Source organism: Protomyctophum parallelum, assembly GCF_964188405.1.
Source record: "Protomyctophum parallelum genome assembly, chromosome: 12".
In the NCBI taxonomy this organism is placed as follows: domain Eukaryota; kingdom Metazoa; phylum Chordata; class Actinopteri; order Myctophiformes; family Myctophidae; genus Protomyctophum; species Protomyctophum parallelum.
Window position 1 is genome coordinate 39,519,677 of NC_139712.1, and position 26,201 is coordinate 39,545,877.

Below are 26,201 nucleotides of genomic sequence, written 5' to 3' on the forward strand. Positions count from 1 at the left end.
AGTAGAGCATTTATTGTTCTTGTTTGTGGAGATGTAGTTACCATTTTATTTGTTGTGTCCAATTTACTAAGTATATTATTTGCATCTGTTGCACAGATCAATATTCCTTCTGACTCTGTTATTATCAAGTTTACATTTCACCATGACATATCGTCCTTCTTTGTCATTATATTCTTTTATAATTTCTACATTTAAAGAGTTTGGGATTAATACAGCCACACCACGCTTATTTTCCGATTTAAAAGAGCTGTAGAAAGCATTTCTAAACCCAAACTTTTTCAGTTTCTCATGTTCCGTCCGAGAGAGATGCGTTTCCTGTAAAAATATTATTTGTGCCTTTTCACGTTTCATTTTACTGATGACTTTGCTCCGTTTAACTGGATTATTCAGCCCGTTTACATTGAGGGATATCACCTTAAAATTTCTATTAGCCATTGTACTTGGTTTTCACAGTAATAATGATGTATACAGCCCACAAAAACACATAAAAGCAAAAAAAAAACATAGAAAGAACGGATGGACAAAGGACATAAAACACAAAGCACCAGGTGGCTTCCAAGAAAGGAAAAAAGCTCCTGCCACCTCATGTCGTATCCCGATGGGAGGGTGGGGGGGGGAAAACTACACTCAAAGGTGAAGGCCCCCGCTGTATGTGGCTAAAAAGGCTAAGCTAAAATCCACACAAGCTGTGTCCACTATGACATGCCTGCTCAAAACTCCTTCGGTATATACAGTATATGATCTACAGGAGTCAGTTTCAATCTGACGAAAATAATAATGGTTATATTAGCCATGGTTCATGACTCTCGTATTCATACGAGAGTCATGAAGAAACTTTTTTGCGCTCGCTGCATTTACAAGATTTCCGTATATATAAACATTCAGATTTCATATATAAAGTACTCACAATTTGTCCCACGGGTGTTAGTTAGTTGCAGCTCCAGCGATTAGAATTTCTGCATCCCGCGTTGTTTAATAAAAAGCATTTTTATCCCAGGTGTTATTTTGCCATTGGCTTTCAACTACGCGCCCCTATCGGTCGGGAGGAGGGTGGCACTCGGTGTGTTCGATATACAGTAGGTACGCTGACCGCCCTGCCAATACAGACCAATAGGCGAGTGCGCTCCCAGTGTGCAACTGTGGATTTCCCAAACGAACCCCGTTTGAAAAAAGTAGCCGGGGAGCTCGGACAAAAATGCTTTTTATTAAACAACGCGGGACGCAGCAATTCTAATCGCTGGCGCTGCTACTAACTAACACCCGTGGGACACTTTGTGAGTACTTTATATTTGAAATCTGAATGTTTATATATACGGAAATCTTGTAAATGCAGCGAGCGCAAAAAACAGGGCAAAGTTTCTGCATGACTGTCATGATAATCATCATAATAATCATGGCAGTCATGTTCCAAAGATCCAAAGATATACTATGCCTAGAGATTCCTTTGCATTCAAGCACCTAACTCCAATTATTGGTCACTCATTTCACGAGTGGACAGAAACAGTATAGGCTAAAAGAAAAAGTTCAAACAAAGTTCAGTCAAGACTGTTCCGTAAATGCCTCTATACTCCAGCCTTTACTCAGACTAAACCCGCTCGCCTAAAAATAAAAAAATAAAAGAAATAGCCTATAATAAAATCATAGGCTTAGCAGGAGGGAGGGTGAGATAAGAGCCAAACATCTTCTCGATATATAAATTATGTTAGTTTCCTTGTTTCCTTCTATACTCCCCTCCTCATCGATAACTTAACCTGCAATGTAAATCATAAAATTATTACAGCCGTGCATGTACCCTGCAGGCCGAGCGTAATTAGGCGGACTATGGAGTAGAAAAAAATGAGAAAAAGGCCCCGTATGGGAGACTGAGAGGATCACACAAAAAACCCGTGTAGGACGTAAGACTTATAAAAAAAGAAAAAGAAAGCTGAGCTATAGCAATTAAGGGAGGGAGATTAAAAAAACGATCATCCGTTATCACCGCTGGTCTAAAGAAAAAAAAAAAGAAACTCAACTGCCCGGCCTAACCAAGGCACCTAGTAGTGTATAGTCATAGCGGTAGATGATCATATTAAGAATAATAAAAAGGTAGCCTATGAACCCCCAAACAGAACCGGTGTTATAAGTAGGCTCCTTCCAATCTCCCCCCTCGTCCCAACAGCTTATTCAACGGTGCGTTAATCAAAAGGTTAATCATCAGCCGTGCGTGCAAGCCACGCATAATTGAAACACAATTAGGTGTGATGAGAAAGACCGTAACAAAAAAGAAAGGCCTATATATACATACATACACAGTACTCATATATATACACATGCAACACACATACATAATTGCATATACATATATCCACACCATACACTCACACACGTGCACATACATACACAGGCCATACATACGAATATATAATAGCCCATATATATATATATATATATATATATATACATACACATAATAGAAATAAAAAGCCAAAGCATACGTCTACCTCTGTCAGCAAAGGAAAAAATAACCAATAAACTAAACCACTCAGTAAAGCCTCTATGAAAATAAAATAAAAAGGCTCGGCCCAAGGCCCCTCCTAGAAAGTAAGGAATAATAATATCAAAAGACTCATCAACCTCATAGGAAATCTAAGCTAAAATACCCTAAGTGCGCTCTGGATTCATTCGGTACTTATCTTTCTTCTCTTATTTAGTTTGGCCGGATTGGCCCCACTGGAAAGCTTTAAGTTTTTCTTTTGCTCGTTGAACTGCTTCGTTGCGGCTCGGCTTCCCTCCAGTGCGTTGCCACGGCATTCTGAGGTCTGAGGTCATCAGTTCTTTTTTCAAATCTTCTTTAAAAGAGGCTATCTCACTGGTCAGGTCCTTTTTAAAGTCTCTTATTTCTTTGGTGATGTTTTTGCCTTCTGCCTTCTGGAGTAAGTCACCTGTTGCTTCCTCGTTGCCAACAGCGTGTCCTGCTTCGTCCATTTCGTTGAATTCTGTGTTTTTTCCCCGTATATCTTTCACTGTATGACTCCTTGTTTGTCTCCTCTCGTTCATTCCAAAAGGAAATTTGCAATTAAAACATTTAAATTCGATTTTAGAGAGGTTTATGCATTTTACCGGAGAGAGCTGAAAAGTCAAGCGGCCATGTGTTTAGCCACTCCTACCGGAACTCTAGTTAATCAATTAATTGATCATTAAGAAACTCAATTAAACATAACAGTTAACAATGAATCGAGAATTCTGTGGTTCCATCATTGGGTTGTTTTCTGTGAATGTAATGCTGTCTGCGTGCGCGCTGCCAAGGAATGCATGGGTTAAGAAAAGCCCCCCCCTCACCTTGGTAGCCACAGAAACGTCTCCTTTTGCTTGTGATGTGACAGACAAGACAGTGCAGAGTGCACTTTTGATTTCATTTTATTCCTCATACAAAGATGCCATTGCCTGGACCTGTATCTCAGATGGTTTAAGGAATATAATATGCCTTTTGTATTCTTTCTGTATATCAGCAAAATGTACATTATTATGTTAGTCATTGAGGGAAATTAAGATTCTCCGATTATTATTTTTTAAATGCCGCTTATTTGGCAGTTATATGGGGGCCCACTTGCTATATCCTCACAGCCTCACAAGTTGGGAATGGCTGTAATACAGACACTACTTCTAAGCTGCCACAGTGTGCATGGCACATCCGTCACTTGTGCACATTGAAGCATGGATGATGTGGGAGCAGGATGATGGGTACATGTACATGACGTGTGTGCGGGAGGTGGATGATGAGGGAGGGGAAGTGCCTAATTGAAAGAATACAGCCCCAGGTCAGCCATTAGGTACAAGACGGTGTCAATTAGGCCTTCGAAACGCTCAGGCCCCTTGGGGCAGGGAGGGAGGGGGTGACGGGGGGTGACTGTAAAGCTCCAATGGCTGGTGTCATAACAAGAGAGCCATGCCAACATTGCTGATCTGCACATCTGCTTAAAAATCAACGAGAGTAATCAACAGGAGATTAATCAAATGAAACTCGAACTACGGGTTCGAGATGGTACACAAACTTTCCATAAACTGCACATTTTCAGAATCAACTGAAACCCCACTGTGGATAACTTCAATCTTTCGCCGCATGTCAGCGGGCCATTTTAAAAGAGAGTCGTGTGGTTGTGCAAGTGCCGTCTGTGCGAGTGCACGAAGGCTGCACACACTGGGCAAGTAGGGCAAACAGACAGAGCAAACACTCTCTTCTGCCAGATGTTGCCTTCTTCCACACGTTCTTTCACAACAGCGTTAGCAAACACTTTGATTTACAATGCCCTGATTAAATATACACTGCAGAGACGCCCCAACACAGCGACACATGTACACAATCGATTTCTCAGTGCTTCAACATTCCCCCACCACACACACACACACACTAATCTTCCATGTTATCTCTCTGCCCCCAAACCGCTTGGCAACTGGCTCCCTCCTCTGCAACATGACATTATGTTGCATAACTGCCCACGTTAACTGCCGTATTAAATGAAGTGGGAAGAGTGTGTGGCAGCCCCTGTTCCAAGTCCGGTCACCCATAGGGACAATACTACCGATTTCACCAATCTCCCTTATAGTAAGGACTGAAGGAGCAATATGTGCTCACAAAGTGCATAGAATAAATTATTGTTATGACTTCCGAGATATAGTAGCAACTAACAAGCAGTGGCTATCTGCTGGGGAGTGCTGAGGAGTGGGAACTGTGGTTGACCATGGCAGAATTTCGACATGACACAAAAGCAACAGTTTCTGATTAAATTCATGAAAATCATTTGTGCCCAGTCAACATGCCGAGTAGTAGCGGTGCCATGCATGGCATGCAAACCTTATGCCTGTGTGTGGCACAACAAGGCTGGCTCCCAGAGGGTTAAAACAAAAGCACACGGTTTTGTCAGGGACTTCTGTCTGCCCATGCAGGCATAAGGGTGGGCAGTCAAGGGCCTCGGAGGTAGGTCGCACGGCCGAGTTTCCTGCGGCGGCCGTTGCCCACAGACCATGACGTAATGAGCTCCTGCTGGAGGATGGGAGTCGTGGCGGAAGCTGATAGCGGGTGTGAATGGATGGTTCTTGTGTTTTGGGGGCTGCTGAACATATGGGAAAGCATGCAGCCTGCACTGGGCTATTTTTAGACGTGAGTTAGCATGTCGATTCAGTGACGCTGGACCAGGAGAGCTATAAATAATCCATGACAAGACAAATCGAGCTGTGAACAGAGGGAAGAACACTGCGCTAGAGCACGAGAGAGAGAGAGAGAGAGAGAGGAAGAGGAAGCAAACAAGAAAAAGAGTGGGAGGTGGGTGGGTTGGAGGAAGAGCGGAGAGACTCAATGGACTTATTCATCCACGGCTGTTGCTTTCTTTCCCATTAAACGTCAGCACTTCAGTGGCCCTCCGTAGGACAACGAGGCCATTGCTCTGCCCTGTGATTTACGGCCATTCTGAGGCACATACAAGACGCTGGCAGCATTATTCCTGCACAGCTACACACTCAAGACCCTGCTGCTGATGGCCCACTTGGGTGGCTCTCTGTGGACAGCCTTCTTCATTGTAGCCCCTATCACGACGTGAAAGGGGAAATATCTCCCTAAATATTTTAGGGAGGTTCCTAGTCTTTTGCCATCATGTCTGATATAACTAACTCATTGAACTAAACTCGCGTCCTTCCCCATGGAGAGGGACAAACGCTACCCACCTCTAGCATCATTGGTCCCAAGGCATCTTTGTCGATCACACTTTGGCCCGTCGACGAGACGTCAGCCTTCTGCACCTCTTCTTCATTGGCTGCTGCTGCCTTCTCTGTGGATGAGGAGTCAATAAGAACACAATAAGAAAAGGAGCATGGATCCTAATTAATTAAATAAATGGTACATTGCTCTGTTTGCATGCTCAGTTATTAAGCTATAGAGTGAAATAGTTTGTGGTCCTAAAACCTGGAAAGTGAGTCGACAATCGGTTCCTTCATCGAATTTTCAATGCTTTTTCTGCCCATAGTTTCGTTCTATGACAACTTATGGCTGTAAATCACAAGTTCACAACCCTTCATTTTAAACTTTTGTTAAAGTGTTGATTTGTTTTAGATTATCTTGTTAGCTTTAACACAACTGAGCACAAACGGAATCAAATTGATGTGATAACAAAGAAAAATAAATAGGGCTGTAGTGAATATCATCTATTCATCCAGTTAAGTGTTATGTCAAAATATTCAGTGGTCAGCCCAAAAATCAGCGATTGCCAATACAGGTACATACTGTACATATTCACACGAGAACATCTCCCCAGTCCTTAACGCGTCCAGTGCCACGGCGGGGTTACTATAGTAACGTGACGGCAGTCTCTCATTTGAGGAGCACAAACGAGATTAAATTACATGTCTTTCTGCTGGCGAGCACCTGTATCTCACCATCTAGCTGACCAATTTGTTCTTTTCAGGAGTAAAGCTCACAGCAATGAGAGGAGACCAAGTGACGTTCACGCAGTGTAGACTATACTGTAGAGTACCATCCTACCCCAGTGTAGACTATACTGTAGAGTACCATCCTACCCCAGTTTGCACCTGACCATTGCAAGCAACAATGTGGCGAATTGGAAACACACCCATCTAAGTTTCATTTTAACATAGTTGTCGTCTTTTTAATAAGACGGACAAAATAATAAATCCTGCTGGCTAATCAATCAGTCCCTCTCTCTCTCTCTCGTAACTAAAGGGACGTGTAAAGTGTGTGGGGCACAGGGGCAGCCAACTTACATTTTAAATCGCACCCTTTGATTAACTGGTGATAAAAACATAAGCGACACAAGGAATTCCTATCCAGACTTTGCAGATTACAGAGAAATTTGAATGACAGCAATCAGTTAAGAATGATGTGCAGGATCTCATGAGAGCAGGGCAAATGTGTCCTTGCACCGTCAAGCGTGCACTGCACAGCGATGCTTTGCATACTATTTAGAAACCAGCTACTGTAGATATAAATAATTAGGTTTCACTTACATTTTTACGGCACGTCTTAAAAAAAATAAACAAGGCTTTGCTCTTAAACCGGTACAGTAGCTAATAAAGAGACAACTAAGAAATAGAAAGCTATTTCCTCTCTACTCCGCTCCATTCAATACCGGGGACAGGATACATTACATTGGAAAAATAAAATGTCAAAAATCACCCCCCAAAATCGTCCCCAAAACCCGCAGACCATGGACTCATAATTGCCAATATGCAATCTCCCAAGCCTAATGAGTGTGCGTATGTATTTTTCCAGGCATAACAAAGGCCTCCTATAGAGCCAAGCCGTAAAAATAATAAAATCATCCATCGGATTAAACGACTTAGTCGTTTTTATTAGGCTAAAATCAACTGTCTTTAAATAGAACTCATCAGTTCCATCATCAAGTAGGCCTAGATGGCTAATCCAATAAGGACATAAAATAATGATTAAATAATAATCTCGCCCTGGGCTTATAGCAACTCTTAGGTAATGAATTGAACAGTTTTGATTGGTGATGCCAGCCTGTGGCATCAGAGAGAACGAGAAAGAAAAGTTTTCTCTAATGCCACAAGCCAGGCTTGTTTCTCCAGGCATTACAGATCAAAAACTGTTCAATTAGTGCCTACGCTATAGCAATAGCAATAAAATAACCTCTTTTTGCAAAATGATAAGGCTTATAGCAACATTATGCTACAATGGCAATGGCAGAAGGAAAACAAGAATGACTCACGTCACTCATAACTGCCAGGTGCAGCAAAGAGACTATGGGTTTTTATCTCCCATTGGTTTAGAGGATACGGCTTCATGTTGCAGCGTTCAGACTATGGGTTTTATCTCCCATTGGCTTAGAGGCACCCAATCGTGAAAAAGTGTCCACTAGGACCTCACTACTGTGATCTTTTATCATAGACTATTATTATTATTTCTTTTTTATTATGTAAAAAGGTGGGCAAAATAAGCTTTATGCTTCAGCCCATACCTTTTGGGCTAAAATAGTCACTATGTTGACTAATCAATGTAAATTGCTTAACATGGTTGTTAAGCAATTTACATTGATTAGTCAACATAGTTTTGTTTTTAAATGACCGAAATAAAGATTCAAACTCAACTCAAACTCAACTAGTCTCAACATGGACAGTATAAAAACAGGGTAGCGGGAGCTGTAACCTAAAGAGAGAGTACTGTTCCTAGTGGTCTTGGACTTGATAAGTTATAGTATATCAGCTTGTTTAGACTATACACGTCATTGTCACTACTACTTTAGCATAAAAAAGAGAGGCTACCGTTCCCAGTGGTCTAGTACGTGATAACTTTTGTCATGTTCTGGGACAAGAATATCAGCTTGTTTACATTGTCTGGTAGAGCGTCTACCAGAGTATCAACGTCATGACATACAAAATGCTATTTTGTACAGAACAAATTTTATAAAACTACATTTACTAACGTGAATGTATAATTGCCAGTGGTGACAGTGCTTTTGCACGTTTCAGGTGAATATGGGAAGTGAATAATTTGGTCATTATTTGGTCAGTGTAGCGATGTGATGATACTGGAGTGATGATACTGAAGTGATGATACTGGAGGATTATGACAGTGTGTCACTGTCACATTAGTTCTGTGTGTGCGCGCGCGTGCGTGTGTGTGCGTGAGTGTGTGCGAGCCGTTTGAGATCTGCTTTAGAGGTGCACAAAATCAAATAATATATTTTTCGAGAGCTCTTCCAAAAACAGCAGTTCACATGACAACACGGGCCTACAGCTCACTTATTCAACCGAAGCAACACTGATCTCAAGCGTGGCAACAGAAACACTCTTATACAGCGTTAAAAAGGTTTTACTTTATCTTTTAAAACAGTCCGGTGTGCTTTTAAACAGGTCACTTGTGAGCCAGACCTTTTAACAAGGCTCTCTCTACTGTCACAAAGCATTCACATGCTGCCCCATTGTCGAAACACGTTGCCATGGTGTAAACCCAGGCACTTAGCAACCGATGGGGTGAAAGGTTGCGGTAAATGAGTGCAAGTGAGTTGGAGCATGCAGCTGCCATGCTGGTTCTAGCCATAGGATGGATGGCATCGTCAACGTACCAAAAGAAAGAGCTATTATGGAATGAAGGAGAACAACCGCTTCTTCCACTGGGTAAACAATTCCTGATTCCAGATACGAGCTGGTTTATAATTTCTGTATAATCGGAAAACAAGGCATCATGTTTGCCCCAAAACAGAATTATTTATAACCCTCACCTAAACCAAACCTCAACTTTATGGGAGATCCTAACCTTACGTGACACGTTGAAGCATTTTATGATCATCGATCTCTAAAGGGATGCGTTTGTTGCTTCTCAGCTTAGTGTGAAATATAGACAGCTGCCTGAGACAGCTGAGTGTTGAGCGGACATTTCAGTATACAGGTTAACGTTAGTCACCAACGGCATGTACAAAGAAGCCATGGGCTTATAGACCTGAAAGCCACAAGACAAATGCATTCAGTATGTCTCGTCAGATAAGATAAGATTGCTTTCATCTGCAGTCATTAAGACTCATTATTCAGTGAGGTAGCTGTTATTAGGTTATAGTTTTTTACATGAAATGAACATATGGAGTATACTGCAGGCTCCAGTCCATCCCATACCTGCAAAATGAAGCTCCCCATTTCTCCATGTGAGTGATTGGGTTAATAGCCGTGCAGAGAAGCCTTATGTTCAGAGTGCGGGCTGCCCTACTTTTGAAGATGATCATGAGAGGAGGAATGAGGGGGCCAACGGAGTAACTGGAGGGGGACGCATTTGATTGTTGCACTGCGCCCATGTGACGGCTGACCATATGGTGAGGAAATTCTGTGGCCCGAAAAATGGGAACAAATCCATTGCCTTTCGGGGTTTTTTTTTGTGGTGGTGGTGGGGGGGGGGGGGTACAGATGTGTGTGAGGAGGTTTCGCCCTGCTGCGGTGGCACACGCACCGACTCTCTCATTCTCTCACACAGTATTAATGATGTTTGCATCAGCAGGGCCTCTGCAGGCCCAGCAGGGCCCAGTAAACCAGCACAGCTGCCCCGAGTACAAAGCCATCACTCAGCACCGTGGCAGCCCTCAGTGGCTCCAACTATCTCCTGCCAGGCGCTACTGTCCTTCTGCAGGTACACGGCTGAAACTAATGGCCACGTACACCATCCAGACATCTACCAGATGTTTCAAGCGGTATTAGTACAGTTCTGTAAACTGGCATTTAGAACACTAGGAAAAGTTAGGGTCACCAGTGACCACAAATTTCTCTTTAAACACAGGTCAGTGTTTATCAGGCTGAATGTAAGAGAACTCCTCTCTGATCCAAGTGCAGTTCAGAGCAGATCAGCCCCCAGACTATTGGGGCTGAGTTGTAATATAGTATTAGTAGGCTAGCAGCCCAGAGTGTAAAAGTAGCTATAAAATTCCCTGCTATGCCATTACTTTATGGGCACTATAAAGAAATCAATTACCCGCCATATTGTCTATTAAGACCAAACAAGCTTGAAACATTGCCTGGCTTAGTGGGTGAGTCGTCCCCCCCCACCCCCAAGTACACAAATCCACCCAGAATTCAATTAAGGAAATGTATGGAGACAACATGAGATAAAACATACAGGGATACATTAAGTGTTGCCTTTGGAGGCCTCTATTTCAAAGTCCATCCTCAAAGCAAAAGTGTCTTCTTGTGTTAAATCTGTGCACTTCGAGTCCCTGCATCCGGTATAGTGCTACCATAAGCAGTTACTGGAAGAGGAAATAAGAAATATTCTCCACTGCTAAACTGTTATTTCCACAGTCTTACAATCCCAGTCACCAGGGAAGTGGACCAGGACTTATGGTAGTGAAGTTCTAAAACAACTGCCGGTGTAAAAACTTCTAAATGAGGTACCAGGGCTTACACGGTTCATAAAAAGGGTATCAGGGAACAAGAAACAGACGTTTTGTGCCCTCACTGAACTGTACAAGAACTGTACAGTTCTTTACAGTGTCTCTTCCAAGGCGAATAAGGCATCTGTAGTTGGCGGTGAACAAAGAAAAACAAGTCCTGTTAAGCTTTGTGGTCCATGTACAAACAAAATAACTGCCTTCAGAGGGCGGGCAGGGGATGTCACTCTGACTCCAGCCTGGCATAAAAAAGGAGAGCAACGAAAGCAGCTGAGAAAGGGAGAGAGGAGCAAAAGAAATGGGTGGGGGAGGGAGGGACGGAGTTTGTGTTTGTGTGCGAATCATTTTTTGCATCACATTGCTTGCCATTACATAACGCCTGGCTCTATGCGAGTCACAAAAAAAATAAGTCGACATCCTCGGCCAGCCAGTCTGACTCACATTTACCTAGAGCTCTCCGCTCATTGCTTAGTAGATTCATGCTACTGGTTCTCACGGAGGGAATCATACAAGTTCATCATAAACAAATCAACATTTACAAATATTCATTCTAATGTACAAACTTTATACTACACAAACATTTATAGATTACTATTCAGTCTAATTACTAGGAATAGCCTCATCCTATTCACAACATACGTACAAAACAGCATTACCTTTATCCTATTCACAACATTACAAACCACAATAGAAACACTGCTATTCACCTAACCGTATACACCTTACACACAGTTTAATTAACTAGGTTATTTACACGACACATTATATGGAGGCTTTTATCAGGGTCTTATCAGCGGTGTGGCGAAGGTGTGAGAGACAAAGCAGCCAAGTTGAATGGTAACTAAGGATTCATTACAGCAGTGGCTCACGATGGAGAGCGGCCGTCTTGGAATAAAACGAAGTTTCCTCCAAGACACCCCAACTGCTCCCGACGAGCAGGTTGGTGCCTTGCATGGTTACCTCTGTCATCTGTGTGTGAATGGGTGTGTAAATTGTACATTGTAAAGCGCTTTGGAGAAAAGCGCTATGCAAATGCAATCCATTGACCAGTTACTATGCCGAAAGTCCTATTCATTAACACTGAGACTTTATTGAACAGGCATACGCCGTAAATAATTAAGAGTCAATGCTGAAAATGGTGCTCCTCGTACCTTGCTCCTTTATCTGTCTGATCTGCTTCACAGTTTCCTTAAGGATTGCACATTTGTCAGGCTTGACGTTGAAGTTGTCGATATCGTTGAAGTTGGCGAAGATCAGCTCGGCCAGCTCCTCGATGTATTTGTTCTCGTGCTCGCGATTGCGTTTCTCGTTGCTCCGCTTGGGGCTGTGAAGACAAAAGGGAAAAACCATGTAGTGATACGATGGAACAGGGAGGAACAGAGGATGCCAGGGAGACGTTAAAGCGAGAGGAAGCCGAAGACAAAAAACTGAAGGAACACAACCTAAGGAAAGGGTGAATAAAATGATGCTAGAACGTAGTATTAAAGCAAGGGTGTTCATGTGTGTTTGGTACTGTCAAAGAGACACAGAGAGAGAGAGAGAGAGAGAGAGAGAGACAGACAGACAGACACACACACACGCACACAAACACACCACATTCTGCTCACAGCAGGAGAACAAATAGGTGAGCAGGGCACAGAGCGTGGGGCAGAACATCAAAGCAGTTCAATGTATACACCTCCACCAAGGTTCAGTGTCATCAGTCATCTGTGGACAACACGGCTCTAATGGCTTCCACCGCACAGCATTCACGCTAACCTTGGCATGGAGCAGAGTTCGGAACGATGGTGAAGGCCGGGGTCAAACTATGCCCCCCTGCCCCCCCCCCCCCCCCCCCCCCACACACACACACAGCTCTAGCTAAATATATCTGCAGTCAGCCAGTCAGCATTTTCTTGTTTTTTTTTTCTTTTCTGTTTTGCAAGCATGAAGCACCGCTGCATCAATAAAGACAACGCCTGTGTGCCTGTCTGCAGATGAATTATGCAGATTTACATTTATAGGCTTCAGCAGACTCTCTGTACCCCAGGGTTAGAAGTCACAGTGACAGTAAGCTATTCTTAGCGACTGTGCCTACTTCATCACAGGGCCCCATCAAATTGAAGTAGTCACGAATCGGATATCCACTCAAGTTAAATGTCTTAAGTGTTACTGCTACGGTCGTCTTTGTTCAACCAAATATGGCAGAGATGAACTTGTTAAGGGGGGATGGGGCATAGTTTGACCCGCTCCGTGCCCTGTTCACCCATCTGGTGGCGCATACCTAACTGCGGAGAGACATGGGAAGCCAAACAGCTCCTATTCAGTACCTCTGATAACATCAAGGTGGAGGAACTGATGGAGAGGGTTCAGAGAATCCAGGAAGCACAAGGTGAGGTCTGGAGGGTCATCAATGAGATGACTGGACGGAAGGACTGTGAGGGACTCAGCCCTGAGAGCCCTCCGAGTGACAACTTGGTTCAACCACTTCCGAAGGTTGCTGGGCACAACGTAGATGGAGAGGAGGAAGACATACCACCATTCCTCCAGAACCTCAACATCAACGATGGTCCCTTCACGGTCAGTGAGTTAGCCAGGGCGAAAGCCTCGCTGAGAAAGGGCAAAAGTGCTGGGCCGGACGGCATACCCCCAGAGGTTGTAAAGAACCGTGGGCTCAACAACATCATCCTACGGTTCTGTAATCTTGCCCTGCTAAACAACAAGGTGCCTTACATGTGGTCTCTCTCCAACATCATCCCGTGCCTGGGGGGACCTCTCAAAGCCAAACAACTACCAGCCTGACATGTATCACAGCAAAGGTCTACAACCGTATGATCGTGAACCGGATACGGCATTCCATTTACCCTCACAACGCAATAGAAACCATGTACGCAGGGACAAGGGCCAAGGTGGTGACCCCAGATGGCAGCAGTGAGGAGTTTGACATCTTGGCTGGGGTACTGCAAAGGGACACCCTTCCTGGAAGGGACACCCTTTCTCTTCGTCATAGTCCTGGACTACACGTTAAGGAAGGCCATCAGTGGACGAGAGCAGGATCTTATTCTTGACCTCACCCTAACACCAAAGACGACACCCCACAGTAGTCCTGACGGACCTGGACTACGCGGACGACATCAGCCTGCTCTCCGACCACGTGGAACAAGCTCAGGAGTTCCTGAACAGAGTGGAGTCAGAGTGTGCCAAGGTTGGCCTCTGGCTGAATGCCCAGACAACTGAAGTTATCACTTATAACATCCCAGCTGAGCATTCACCTCTGATAACAACAGGAGGCACTGCTCTGAAGAAAGTCAAGGACTTCAAGTACTTTGGCTCATGGGTCAACTCCATGGAGCAAGATCTTGCCAGTGTATGGAACTCCAACCTCTCCCATCAAACCAAACTCAGCTTCTTCTATGCAACGGTAGAGTCTGTTCTCCTATACGGCAGTGAATGCTGGATCCTGAAGCCAACCCTGCAAGTCTCTAGACGGGTGCTACACCAGAATGCTGCATGCTCAGCAAGAGACTAGTACCCATGTGCCAACAAGAATCTGTATGTTGGAATGCCATGGGTGAGCCAAAGAATAGCAGCCAGGAGAATGAGACTAGCACGACACTGCCAAAGACACAAGTTAGTGCTGTGGCAACCAACACACGGGCACACGAGGAGTAGAGGACGTCCCACATTAACATATGATATGTGGATGTACTACGCAGGAGCACAAAGCACCAACGAACTGGCCAGATGTATGGAGAACCGGGATGACTGGAAGCGACGATGGAGGGCTCATCTGAGGACGACCCAGAGAGAGTAAGTACAAAACTATACAAGAAAAATGTTGGTGTAACTAAGATATCCTCCATTTAAAATGCATGTATTGTCAATTCCAAGTCTCAATTACAACTTTCACAGTAGGCATTTCCTGGATTCATACACGGCCAGCACAGCTTCGTGTTTTGTTGATGTTAGTTCGTGGTTCTTGTGTTTTTGCTGAGAGACAGTTCTTTTGCTGAGAGACAGTTCTTTTGCTGTCCAAACAAAGAACTGATTAGAGATTAGCTATGGATCCAAACCAGCCCTCAAAATAGCTTGATGGGAAAGGGATAACAGTCGGTTTACATTCCAATCATTCGATAACCTTTATCCAATGACACACTGCCTTTATTATTACTATTTAAGTTTGTCTTGAATATGTGCTCCATGGCACTCAGGGTTATTGTGGTGTCTTGTTTCTTTGAGTGGTTAGTTACAAAATGAATGAACAATGTTACTTTCTGTATTTATTTTATGTGAAAACTAGAGTTGTTCCGATACTGGTATTCAGTACTCTGAACTGGCCCCGATACTTTGACCCGAGTACCAAAACATCCAATTGACACTTTGCTGAACAAATGCAACGGGAGCAAGTCTGACTCAACACTGCAGCAAATCGTCAAAAACAGCCAAAATTAGGGCTGTAACAATACATTTAATCCATTATTTTCAAAAGATACTCAATAATCTACAAAATAGCTGATCTACAAGCTCACAGGCGTGTAGCTTGTGCAGTAGATCTGCAATTTGTGTTTGTGACCACTGACCTTGTAGACCTGCTATTTGTGCTATTTTTTTGCGACACTAAAATATAGGGCTTCAGAGCTTAATCATACCAATTAATTTAGTAAATTATAAAACATTCTATTCAAAGTATTCATGTTGATTTGAATTGATAATAGAATAAGAGAATATCTATATTAACAAGTGAGAAGTTGTCACGTGGCGCAAGCGAACTAGCCAATGAAAAGATGTGCGCAAAGCGAACTAGCCAATGAAAAGATGTGCGCATGAAAACAGTTCGCAACCCCCCCCCCACCCCCCTCCCTCTTTGGCTGCTGTAATGTGATCTCCCCTATGGATCTCCCTCTCCGGCGTCTCCGCACTCCGCAGAGAAACCTTACCTCACGGATAGTCGCCTCACCATTTAGCTTATTCCTTCTAAATCTCTGAATTTAAAATATAGCTCGCTCAGCGAATGTCTTAGTTACATTAACATTGTTCTTATAAAGTACTTGGTTTGTACCTAACTACTACGATTAGATAGATCGCGTTTGTTATTTCGCTACTGCCAGTACTTCTGATTGCACGCACGCGCACACACACACACACACACACACAACACTACCCCGTGTCCCACACACACAACACTGACTGAGAGGGAAACAAGCAACCAGGTCTATGAAAATGTTAACAGGCCAGATCAAGTCAGAAAATCCGAAAAAGTCAGAAAATAAATCTAGAATAAGCAACAATATTGCTGACTGTCAAACATCATTGTCCAATGTTGTTTTAGAGCAGTGGTTCTCAAACATTTTCATGTCATGGACCACTAATATTCTATATATATATATATATATATATTATATATTATATATATATTTACTATATATACACACCGGTATATATACAGTGTGTATATATACACACTGTACCCCCCGAAAAAAGGTATCGATAGCATAATCACTAAGAAGATAATAACCAAAATAATAGTTAATACCAGGAGGTCTTTAGGGAAAGTCTGTCCCCCAATTTGAGTGTGGATTGGTAAGACTCACCTGGGGCCCAGGAGTTCGGTGGAACATTCTTTGCGTTTTCGTGACTCTGCCCTGGCAGGGTCAGATGGGTTTTCACCGACTCCACTCATCCTCAATGCATATCAGCGTCTGTGCAGGAGAGAGCACACACACATACCAAAGTCTGTTAGGATTTAATATGTGACGGTACGGACAACACAACCAGCAGAACAACTTCTGATGGGTTGACCCAAGCATGCCCTGAAATGTAACAACTGCAATGGGAGGGGGTGACAATTTGTTCCGAGTGCATAGCCATGGACACGTACACTTACACACAAGCACAAACCTGTGCTGGGGGCACTGGTTGATCCACTCCCGGAGAAATGAGCCAAAATGGAGCGGAGAGAACGAGATTCAATCATTTCTCACTGATGGTACAGCGTTCCCCAGAGAGGAAGAAATGGGAGCACAGTCCCCCCCCCACCCCACAGCCCAAGACTGTGTGTTCAGCTAGGGAGGCACTAAGAAAAACCCATACAATACCATATAAAAAAGGCAGGCCAAATCACAGCAGCAGCAAACATCATGTTCCCGTGTTTACGGACGATAATATGAGCTATTCAGGTTATGGAATCGCCTTACCCAACTGCCAGAAGAGGGGCTTACAAAAATTGTATTTAATTGGAATAAAATATGTAATCATCCGTGGATAAGAGAGGTCTCCTCAATTTTCTCAATTTCTGACTTAAAACAAATTTTTTAAATAACCTTCATTGTAACATTAATACAGTCAAATATAAACTGTCAATGTTATCAGCAGAAATGGAGGGTGGACATTGTGAAGAAGGCGAAATTGAGAAGTTATATTCAATTTAAGAGGATTACATGACTGAACATTATGTTGCATTTAATTTAAAAAGAGGACAGAGGTCCCTCTGTGCCCAGCTAAGATCTGGTGCTTTACCTCTGGCAGTTGAGGTTGGCAGATATACTGGCCTTCCTGAGGAGCAGCGACTGTGTGCTCTTTGTGACCTGGGAGTTTAGAGGATGAGTTTCATTTTGTTTTCTATTGTCCACTATACCATGATTTAAGAAACGTTTTATTTGAAAAAATTCAGGATAAGAACCCAGATCTGTTTTGGATGTCTGAGTATTGTCTGAGTCTGGGTATTTTATGTTAAATTGGTTGTTCAGTAATGAAGTTTTTGTTTTTGGAAAATGTATAGAGAAAGCATGGCAGTTACGTTGGAGAACGATGTATCCATGAGTAACTGTCTATTTGTGTATATGTATTATTATATATGTACAATTTTGTGAGTGTCTTGTAAGCCCATGCGGGCTGGGCATCTTATGATGTAGGACACTTTAATAAAAACTCTATCTGTCCATCTATTGCAATTTCCAAGAGGGTTTCCTGCACAATGTTATTGGCATGGTGCCGCGCCATGCTTGAATTTAATCCCGCCATGCTAAGAGATGCAAAAAAAATGGGAATCATGGTGTGTGTGATATGAAATGTGAGCTTCCATCATATTCAAGTGCTTTTGGAGATAAATGAGAAAGACCTCATGCAGTCACTTTCAGTAGTAGAGGGGAGCTGTATGTGTCTGTACACAGGTGATGGTCGTTGATGCTCATTAATACATCAGGCAATTATGTTTCTGCCCTGTCAAATAGGTCTACATCTATCCTAAGATGCCATCAAAGAAAGCTTTTTTTACATGTTAAGTTTGTTAACTCGAGCTAGGTTCTAAACAAGAAAGCATGTTTATAGTTGTTGCACAGAAATTAGGTCATTTTACATGAAAAGTAATGCTACTTTTGCAATGTGTGTGCTGGCTCAACACCTGCCAACACACACCTGCAGATGTGCCAGGCAGTCACAGGTGTGTGACTGGCACCAATGAGCATGGGTCCTGCAACTTTGACAGAGATCAGTCTGTGGTACAGTTGTGCCTGTAAATCTCTGCAAGAACAGGGTGAGGAACCCATCTTTTTGGGATGCTGTCTCCCTGGTATACGGCCACTTCGAGGTGTCTTTGACTGGACCTGTCAGGACTCTGAGATCTTGCTGTGTGGGCTGGATTCTGCAGCATGTTCTGGTGCCCCCGTTTACAGAACGTGGTCTATCATACATCTAAGCATGGAATTTCAAATAATTATCATTATAGTCCTCATGCTCGGTGTGAATGGCGCTTAAAACATATACCGTAATTTCCGGACTATAAGCCGCGACTTTTTACCCATGATTTGAACCCTGCTTATACAACGGTGCGGCTAATCTATGGATTTTTACAGCTAACGCAGAGCCATCTAAGGCTCTGAGCTAACGAAACGGCCGAAAACTAGGGGGCCACCTGCGGCTTATAGTCCGGTGCGGCTTGTATACGTACATATTTGGGATTTTCCCTGAATTTGGCTGGTGCGGCTTATATTCAGGTGCGCCTTATAGTCCGGAAATTACGGTACTTAACCACAATGTTTTACATATTTAGCTCACTGTCTATAAACAATAAAACATATACTTTTTCCCATTTCTTGACCTTCATTTCAGTATGGTATGCAAATTAACTATACTTAACTTGCTTGAGCTAGGTTATCCATCACAGTGAACCTTTGTTTTACGTCAAAGTTATTAACTTTGCCCAATGACTTGTAGACAATCTGCAAAACATGCAATAACGTTGGTATTGTGCTTTAAATATCAAATGATGTATCCAAGTATCCATCTCATGTTATTGTAATAAATAAACTTTTGGACTAAGAAAAGCCCTAATGAGAAGGCTTCACAACCTCTCCTTGTCAGGGCCATCTCATGAACCAATTAAGCCCGATGTGACACATTGTGAGCTTGTAGATCAGTCATATTTTAAATGTTATATTTTTAAATTAATGATTTGTGCCAGGATGCTAGGTAGAAACTAGTTAATGGTCCAGGCTAGATGACCTCTGTGCCATTCTCGCTGCTTTATCCTATCTGAAAAACCTATTTTAAAAAGTCTTTTTATCAAGTAAATAAAAAGATATGCATATGCAAAGTAAATACCGGTATGCTATGCAAAGAAATAAGAATGCACTGTTGCCTGGTTGCTATAGATCACTCTAGCAGCAGATATGTTTTGTGTATTACTACTAGTATACACAATGTAATGACAATACGGCTGAAATGTTTTGTGTATTACTTTTACTACTAGTATACACAGACAATACGGCTGCCTCCAGTAGTGTAAGTGACACTGCACACAGCGCTACCTTGGATTTCCTTCTGACCTTAGATTTAAATGCCATCACCTGATGGCATTTAATCTGAACCGTGTCTTCTGATCTGAATATAAACGTAAAGAAAGAGTGATGTGACAAGATGAGAGCCCCAACTGGAGAGGCATGCACAAGTTCATGTCCTCATGAGATCCGGAAAATTCTCCATAAAAGACTTATCCCTTCCCTCCGCCTACGAGTCGTCACAGAGTTTTGTCTGTGTTGACCACGGCAGTAAATGAAAAATGATTAATTATTCAAAGGAGTAATGGCTTTTTAATCACCACCATCATGTGCACCACAACCTGATGGCAGTTAATGGAGTTGGCTTTCAACATGGGTGGATATATCAGTGCAGTAAATCAGATCAGATGCGTACTTTGGCACAATTGTGCACCCCTGTATATTCTTCCAGAAAAAAGGTACAGTACAGTTGAAACTTGAATGACAATGAAGTGAGAATCCTGCTCTGCCCATCAGCCATATGCTGCATTCACACTTGCGGCGACATGTCGGCCATATGCTGCACTCACACTTGCGGTGACAAAACGACAGGCTACAAATAATTTTCAATGGAAGCCAATGACACGAAGGTACAAAAACACTTGTCGCTGCATGACGGGCAGCGCTCCAATGACGCATTGAAGCGTCAATCAATTATATGTTTTTATTTCCCCAGTTCCACTCCCCCTCCCTCAACCCACAATTCCTGCTCTGTTCCGTAAAAGGAAGATAAATTCCTTCTTGCCGTTAACAAGTTCCCTGTGCTATTTAAATCTATTATTATTATCTAACCTATCCTCTACATTTACGCAGTATTGCTTGAGCAACACTTTTAAATGGAGACTTGCGGCAATGTAGCTGGCTGCGCTTGGACGCTTTGTAGCTTTTGTCACCACAGGTGTGAACGCATCAATACTTGCAGCATGGTCAGGTCGTACCGAAAATTGGTGGGCAAAATGAAAGACAATACAGAAAGCGACACATACCGAGGCCGTGGGTAGATAAAAATAACAAAAGCATAACCATGGAAACAGCGACAGCACACAGTGTTCGCTCCTCAGTCATTACATAAGGCAGAGCACAACACAGCACAATCTAGAGCAGAGTGGGAACAGTGTAGCTTTGCAGAAGCCTGCGTAACTTAATGGAGAGCTAGCCACCATGCTACAGTACCTTGAGTCTAGCTCCCTATTGGCCTGCAGTGGCCTACTTAAAGCGAATGGTAGGGGCCCCGTGTGCTCAAATGGCTGAAATCAAAGCCGTGGTGACTGGGCAGAGGGGAGGAAGGAGACTCGGAAGGGTGGAAAAACACACAGACTCGATTTCGTGACAGTGACTTGAAAGCGAGTGGCTTTCATCGGCCTGTGTAACATATGGATTCATTCGTTAAACAAAGGGCTGGCAGCAATACAGAGACACAGATAAACAACCGGGGTGTGTTTGGGTGTGTGGCACGCTTTGTCCTCACATTACAGTCTTTTTGGGAGCCGTAAGGGGCGTCTTTATGCTGTGGTACGGTTCTGTCCCTGAAATTACACTAGGGTGTCTCTCTACACAGCAGAGGTTACACGCCTTATTAATGACAACAGAAACGGGCCATTAAACTATGGTAGCCGAGCCGTGCTCTCCAGTCTCCGTCCTCATTGGTTGTCTCCTGGTCTTCCAGCGCAAGTTACCATGGGGATTCCAAAGCTGATTGGCTGCACTTGTCCCTTTGGGTTGAAAATGATTGGTTGCCTCCCTCTCCTTGACATGGCAAAAACGGTGGGGTCACCGTTCATTGAGAGAAATCAGGGACACTGGATGTACATGGCACGTCTCAATGACACCAATACAGGCGGTTGGCTGGACAGCCAGGCCGGTAAGCTGACAGACAGCCACGGCATTGCTGTTGCTGGGGAACCCAATCCTTGCATGAGCAGATCTGGTGTTGGGAAAACTTAGTTCTGAAACTTGTTCATGTCAAAGGACCCCCAAATGAATATGTATTTGTGGTTAAACCGATGTTGAAGATGTTGAAGTATTATCAACTAACTTTGCTGGGGGCCCCCCACTTTGAGGACCACCATTATAGAATTCTCAGACAATACCCCAAATCCCTACATTTAGAGTGGTTACTGTAAGGTGCCATGTCATTGAGTTAATTATCTACAATACATCAGTACAGTGGAGAATAGCTATTCCCCGAGCAAAGCTCAACGTCAATCGCTAAAGGTCAGTAATGTATAGTGCTATACACTGTGTATATACATACAGGGATAATATGCTCACAACTCTTCATTTCATTTAAAGTAAAGCCTATGCTGTTTGCATTTGGTGGACAGTTGAAAGTTGGGTCCAGTTCCAGTCTACACATTATAAGAAGCATACGGGTCAATTATTCCTGAGGTACTCTTGCGTCATGTGATGAATAATGAAAAGGCCGTGATTCATAGCAGTTGATTTCACACGCACGGAGGACACGCAAGCACGCAATCAAGCTATGATTAAGCTTTAATTATAAATAATAAAGTACATTCCCACAAATACATACTGCATTGAGTTATTAAAAAGATGGTCGACAAAAGGAACTTTCTCAAGCTTTATGAAGATTTTCATATAACACTACTGCTGTTTGATACAAATTGATGCAGCCCCCTGCTACCCCCGCCCCCCCCCCCACACACACACACACACACACACACTCACACACACAATATTAACAAACAGTGGAGCTGATGACGATTACAATGCCCACAGTGTTAATGCTTTGAATGTGGTCACCTCTCCGTGTTCCGTCCCTGATGATTTTCTCTCTGTCGTAGGACAAAATGTCCATTCATTACACAACATAAACAACAACAAAAGAATACGAACAAAACAAATAAATAATATGGCCTAGGCCGTGGCTCAGCGGTCCAGGCACCTTGGCTGGTAATCCAGTCTGGCAGTGTGCCGCGGGTTTGACTCTTGATCCCGACGGCCTTTACTGCATGTCGCCTACTGTCTGTCCCTCCATAAAAAATAAAAGGCGAAAGCCACACAAAAAAAACCATTTAAAAAATCTAAAAAACGAATAAATAATATGAAATAATAATAGCACACACACAAATCAAATTTTCACCTTGCCATTTAAATAATTTCACTGAGAGAAAAACAAGAAACGATGACAGTCATATTATTACCAGCTGCTTGTATATTTGCTGTGGTGGTCCACAGTAAAAAATAGCAGATCTACAAGCTCCCGAGAGATATGAATAATATGATGCATTGTGAGCTTGTAGATGGGCTATTTAACCATTTTATTTTAATTTGTTTATTTGTTAATATATGTATATTTTGAAAAGGAATGGTTTTGGTCATATAAGGTTTCCACCTGACAGCAATATATGGTTCAGTATCAGTCAGTATGAGCAGATTCCATTCAAATTGGCTAATATGACCGCCTATGAATTCCACAGGCCTGGGTATACAACCTGACCTGGCGGGGATATGTGGCCCGGGCCTGGCCGGCCGCTCAGCACTCACATCAAGTGAGTTGTCTCTGTTGCGAGTGACTAATTCTCGTACCCGTTGCCGTGGGGCAACGGTCTTCCCCACGCCCACCCGCTCCTCTAAGCTCACTAAGTGGCTCGGTAATGAAGTTTAAAAGATGTATGCACATAGCGCAAACAACACATGTTAACTGAGCCATGTATGATAATGTAATAGACGAACAACACATGTGTGCGACCACGCGACAGACTATCAAATATGAAGGACTGACTATCGTAAACGATACAGACTAGAGACACCTCGGCAACAATATCGCAGAGACAGTGATTTATTTCCCAAATGCCTATGGTCATCAATTTCCACATGACTGTGTTGTTGCTGTGAATCTTCATGCCGTGCAGACGGTGTGAGGTTGCCAACTGTCGTGCCAAAAATAAGCTAACCAACCTCCAAAAATCAGGCAAGCAACTGTGGGGGAAAAAACAATCCAAGTGTGGCTGGAAATAAGCGGACTTGGCAACCCTGGTTAATGCTGGCTTACGACATTGAGGGGGCAGAAAACGGCGCGCTCGAGCACTGTTCATGCAGCCTGAACTGGGACAAGAGCTATTTTAAGCATGTGAGCCGCCATTGGACTGGCCCCATGAAGTGAATGGAGTTATCAGACGACAAACTAGGTGGCGAACTTGTCATGTACATTTCCAGGGTATTCTGCTTTGCAAGCAGCTGGTAAAAAGTAACAAATATTTTCATTCAACTTTCGCAATCTTCATGAGTTTCGCTTTCACTTCACCAGAGATTCCAGCATTTCGTGTCCATTTCATTGTAGTTTGTCTACTTTTTGGGTGGACTGACAAACATTTATACATACAGTACATTATGTATGCATGTACTGTATGTATGAATGTACGGACGGACGTATGTCATACATACGATCAAATGCTGTTATCGACATGGTGGCTGAAAATGTCCAGAATACAGCTATAAAGATGTTGCAATGTTTTTCTTAAGTGCTCACTCTGGTTCTAAAGAGTAGGAGATAGTGAGGGCCAGAGAACAAAAATCACTTACTGCTAGTTCTATAATTACATCAACATTGGGGTATCTGGCCAGTAGCTGATGTAATAACCTTATGGGGTCACGTTACAGTTACCAGCCTGCGGAATGGCTCTGGAGCCGTCAAACTAAACAGGAAGTGCTCATACAGCCGAGCATAGGCGGGTTAAATCCCACAGTACAGTACAGAATTCCATTTGCATGCAGTTCTCCTCGGCTCAGAGTGAGAAGAGAAAGGTGGTGGTGGGCTGATAGGTCAATGAAGCCATAACTTCATTAGTCGCGTGATTGACTGGCACTTTCTGGACGGCCTCTGCCATCACTTACAAGTTCAGGCTGTCATCTTCTGGGGTTCATTTGGACCGGAAAGTCAGGACATATGGCTCATCAATCATAACACACTACCTTGTGTCAGGCATGGATGGAGACCCTAGAAATCACTGGGTGGGGGGTTGTCTGGATTCACATGGGAAATCCATGCCATATTTTACACAAACTGCTCTCGAGCTACCGTCTTTCAATCTAGTAGCAGGTAATGTCACATTTCCATACCAGCAACACAAGGGGAACCGTGGAAAAGGGTGGCGTCTGCAGCACTCGGGCTGAACTCTCCCATGTATGTATGAGCATGTCAGTTCCATACAAACAGGACATCACAGGAAGGCGCTAGTCACAAAACTCAACCTTCTAGGTGGATGCAAGTAGGGAAGGCAGAGTGGTTATGTAACGTTAGGCACCAAGAGTGGTTTTCAGTTGGTGAGGAGCCAATGTCACACAATACGGGGGTGGCTTTTCACACTTTTGGGTATGATATCCGTGTCTTCGGTCTACTACTTGGGATGCTTTTTTTTTTTTTTTAAGCAGTGCTTTAGCTTAGAAATCTTACTGGAAATGAAAGCTAGGAATATATGACTGGAAAAGAGGCAAAAGGCTACTGGTACTGGTCCACTACCCTCCCATATATAGTAGTTTTGCTGCTTCCAACAGTTATGATGGAGCTTAGGTTTCCACTCGCACAACTGTAGTAAACAGTAAACACCCATGCCCTGGGGGAGCAAACACACACACACACAGTCTCACACACACACACACACACACGACAGTAACCACACTTCTGTGTTTGCATGCTGACGTGTGAGCCCTGCCTGTGTGAACTCAGCATTTCTCAGTTCATTACAGCGTTTCATCTACATCAGGGCTCATGTGTTCGGCTGACTCAAGGGGTGCAAATGATGGGTTAGATTATTATGGCAACGTAGCGGCCATGCCACTGCCTGAGCCACATGGCCTCAGAGCAGTGTCGTCAACTTTCCAATACCTCAAGTGGCTCACCTTGCGAAAAGTTCAACAAACAAACGGCATGTACTTGTCAAAGCTACAAGACATTTTGAACATTCTTTCGGCATTCTTTTCAACTCAGTGATGTTGTTAGGTACCAGTCCTGCATCTCTGACGTATTTAAATCCAAAGGACGCACTGTTACTTACTTACTATTGATGCTTCCAGTGACACACCCAATTTTACCCAGATAATACTATACTATTGTTTCTACCTAAAACCACTCAACCCCTCGTTTCCTATGTGTTTCATCATGGGAAAAAGCACAAGATAAGCACTACCTGTCAGACTGGCAGCACCTCGCTAACCGTCTGCTTGCCTCTTGTTTGACATTAATTATCAATTGCTTCTCACCTGAAAGACCTTTATGCAGCAAGCAGCTTACCAACCAGCAGTAGTGAAGTTCATTTGAGACTGAACAATCAGTGAACATTATAGACACCGTGGCAAGTTGGTGATGTAAAAATAAGAGCTACATTGACTTGTAATGCGTTTATGCGTTTTTGAGTGGTGCAACCACTCCCTTACGGAGCTATGCGTGTGTGTGGGTGGGTGGCTGGCTGGGTATGAGCACGAAAACAGCATGGTTGTTTTTCACCACCTGTGCACAACCTAACACACACACAAACACACACGCATATATTAAGTTTAACTGTATATATATATA

General features: G+C 43.3%; 1 protein-coding gene across 1 annotated transcript in view; it reads right to left on the bottom strand.

Moving 5' to 3' along the window:
- Positions 1–26,201, bottom strand: part of ncoa2 (nuclear receptor coactivator 2) — a 101,076-nt gene that overhangs the window by 50,108 nt on the left and 24,767 nt on the right. The window contains 3 exon segments of the mRNA XM_083778260.1: positions 5,698–5,801; positions 12,026–12,198; positions 16,445–16,552. Of these exon segments, the coding sequence (XP_083634386.1) occupies positions 5,698–5,801; positions 12,026–12,198; positions 16,445–16,533 (366 nt within the window). The 5' untranslated portion in view covers positions 16,534–16,552.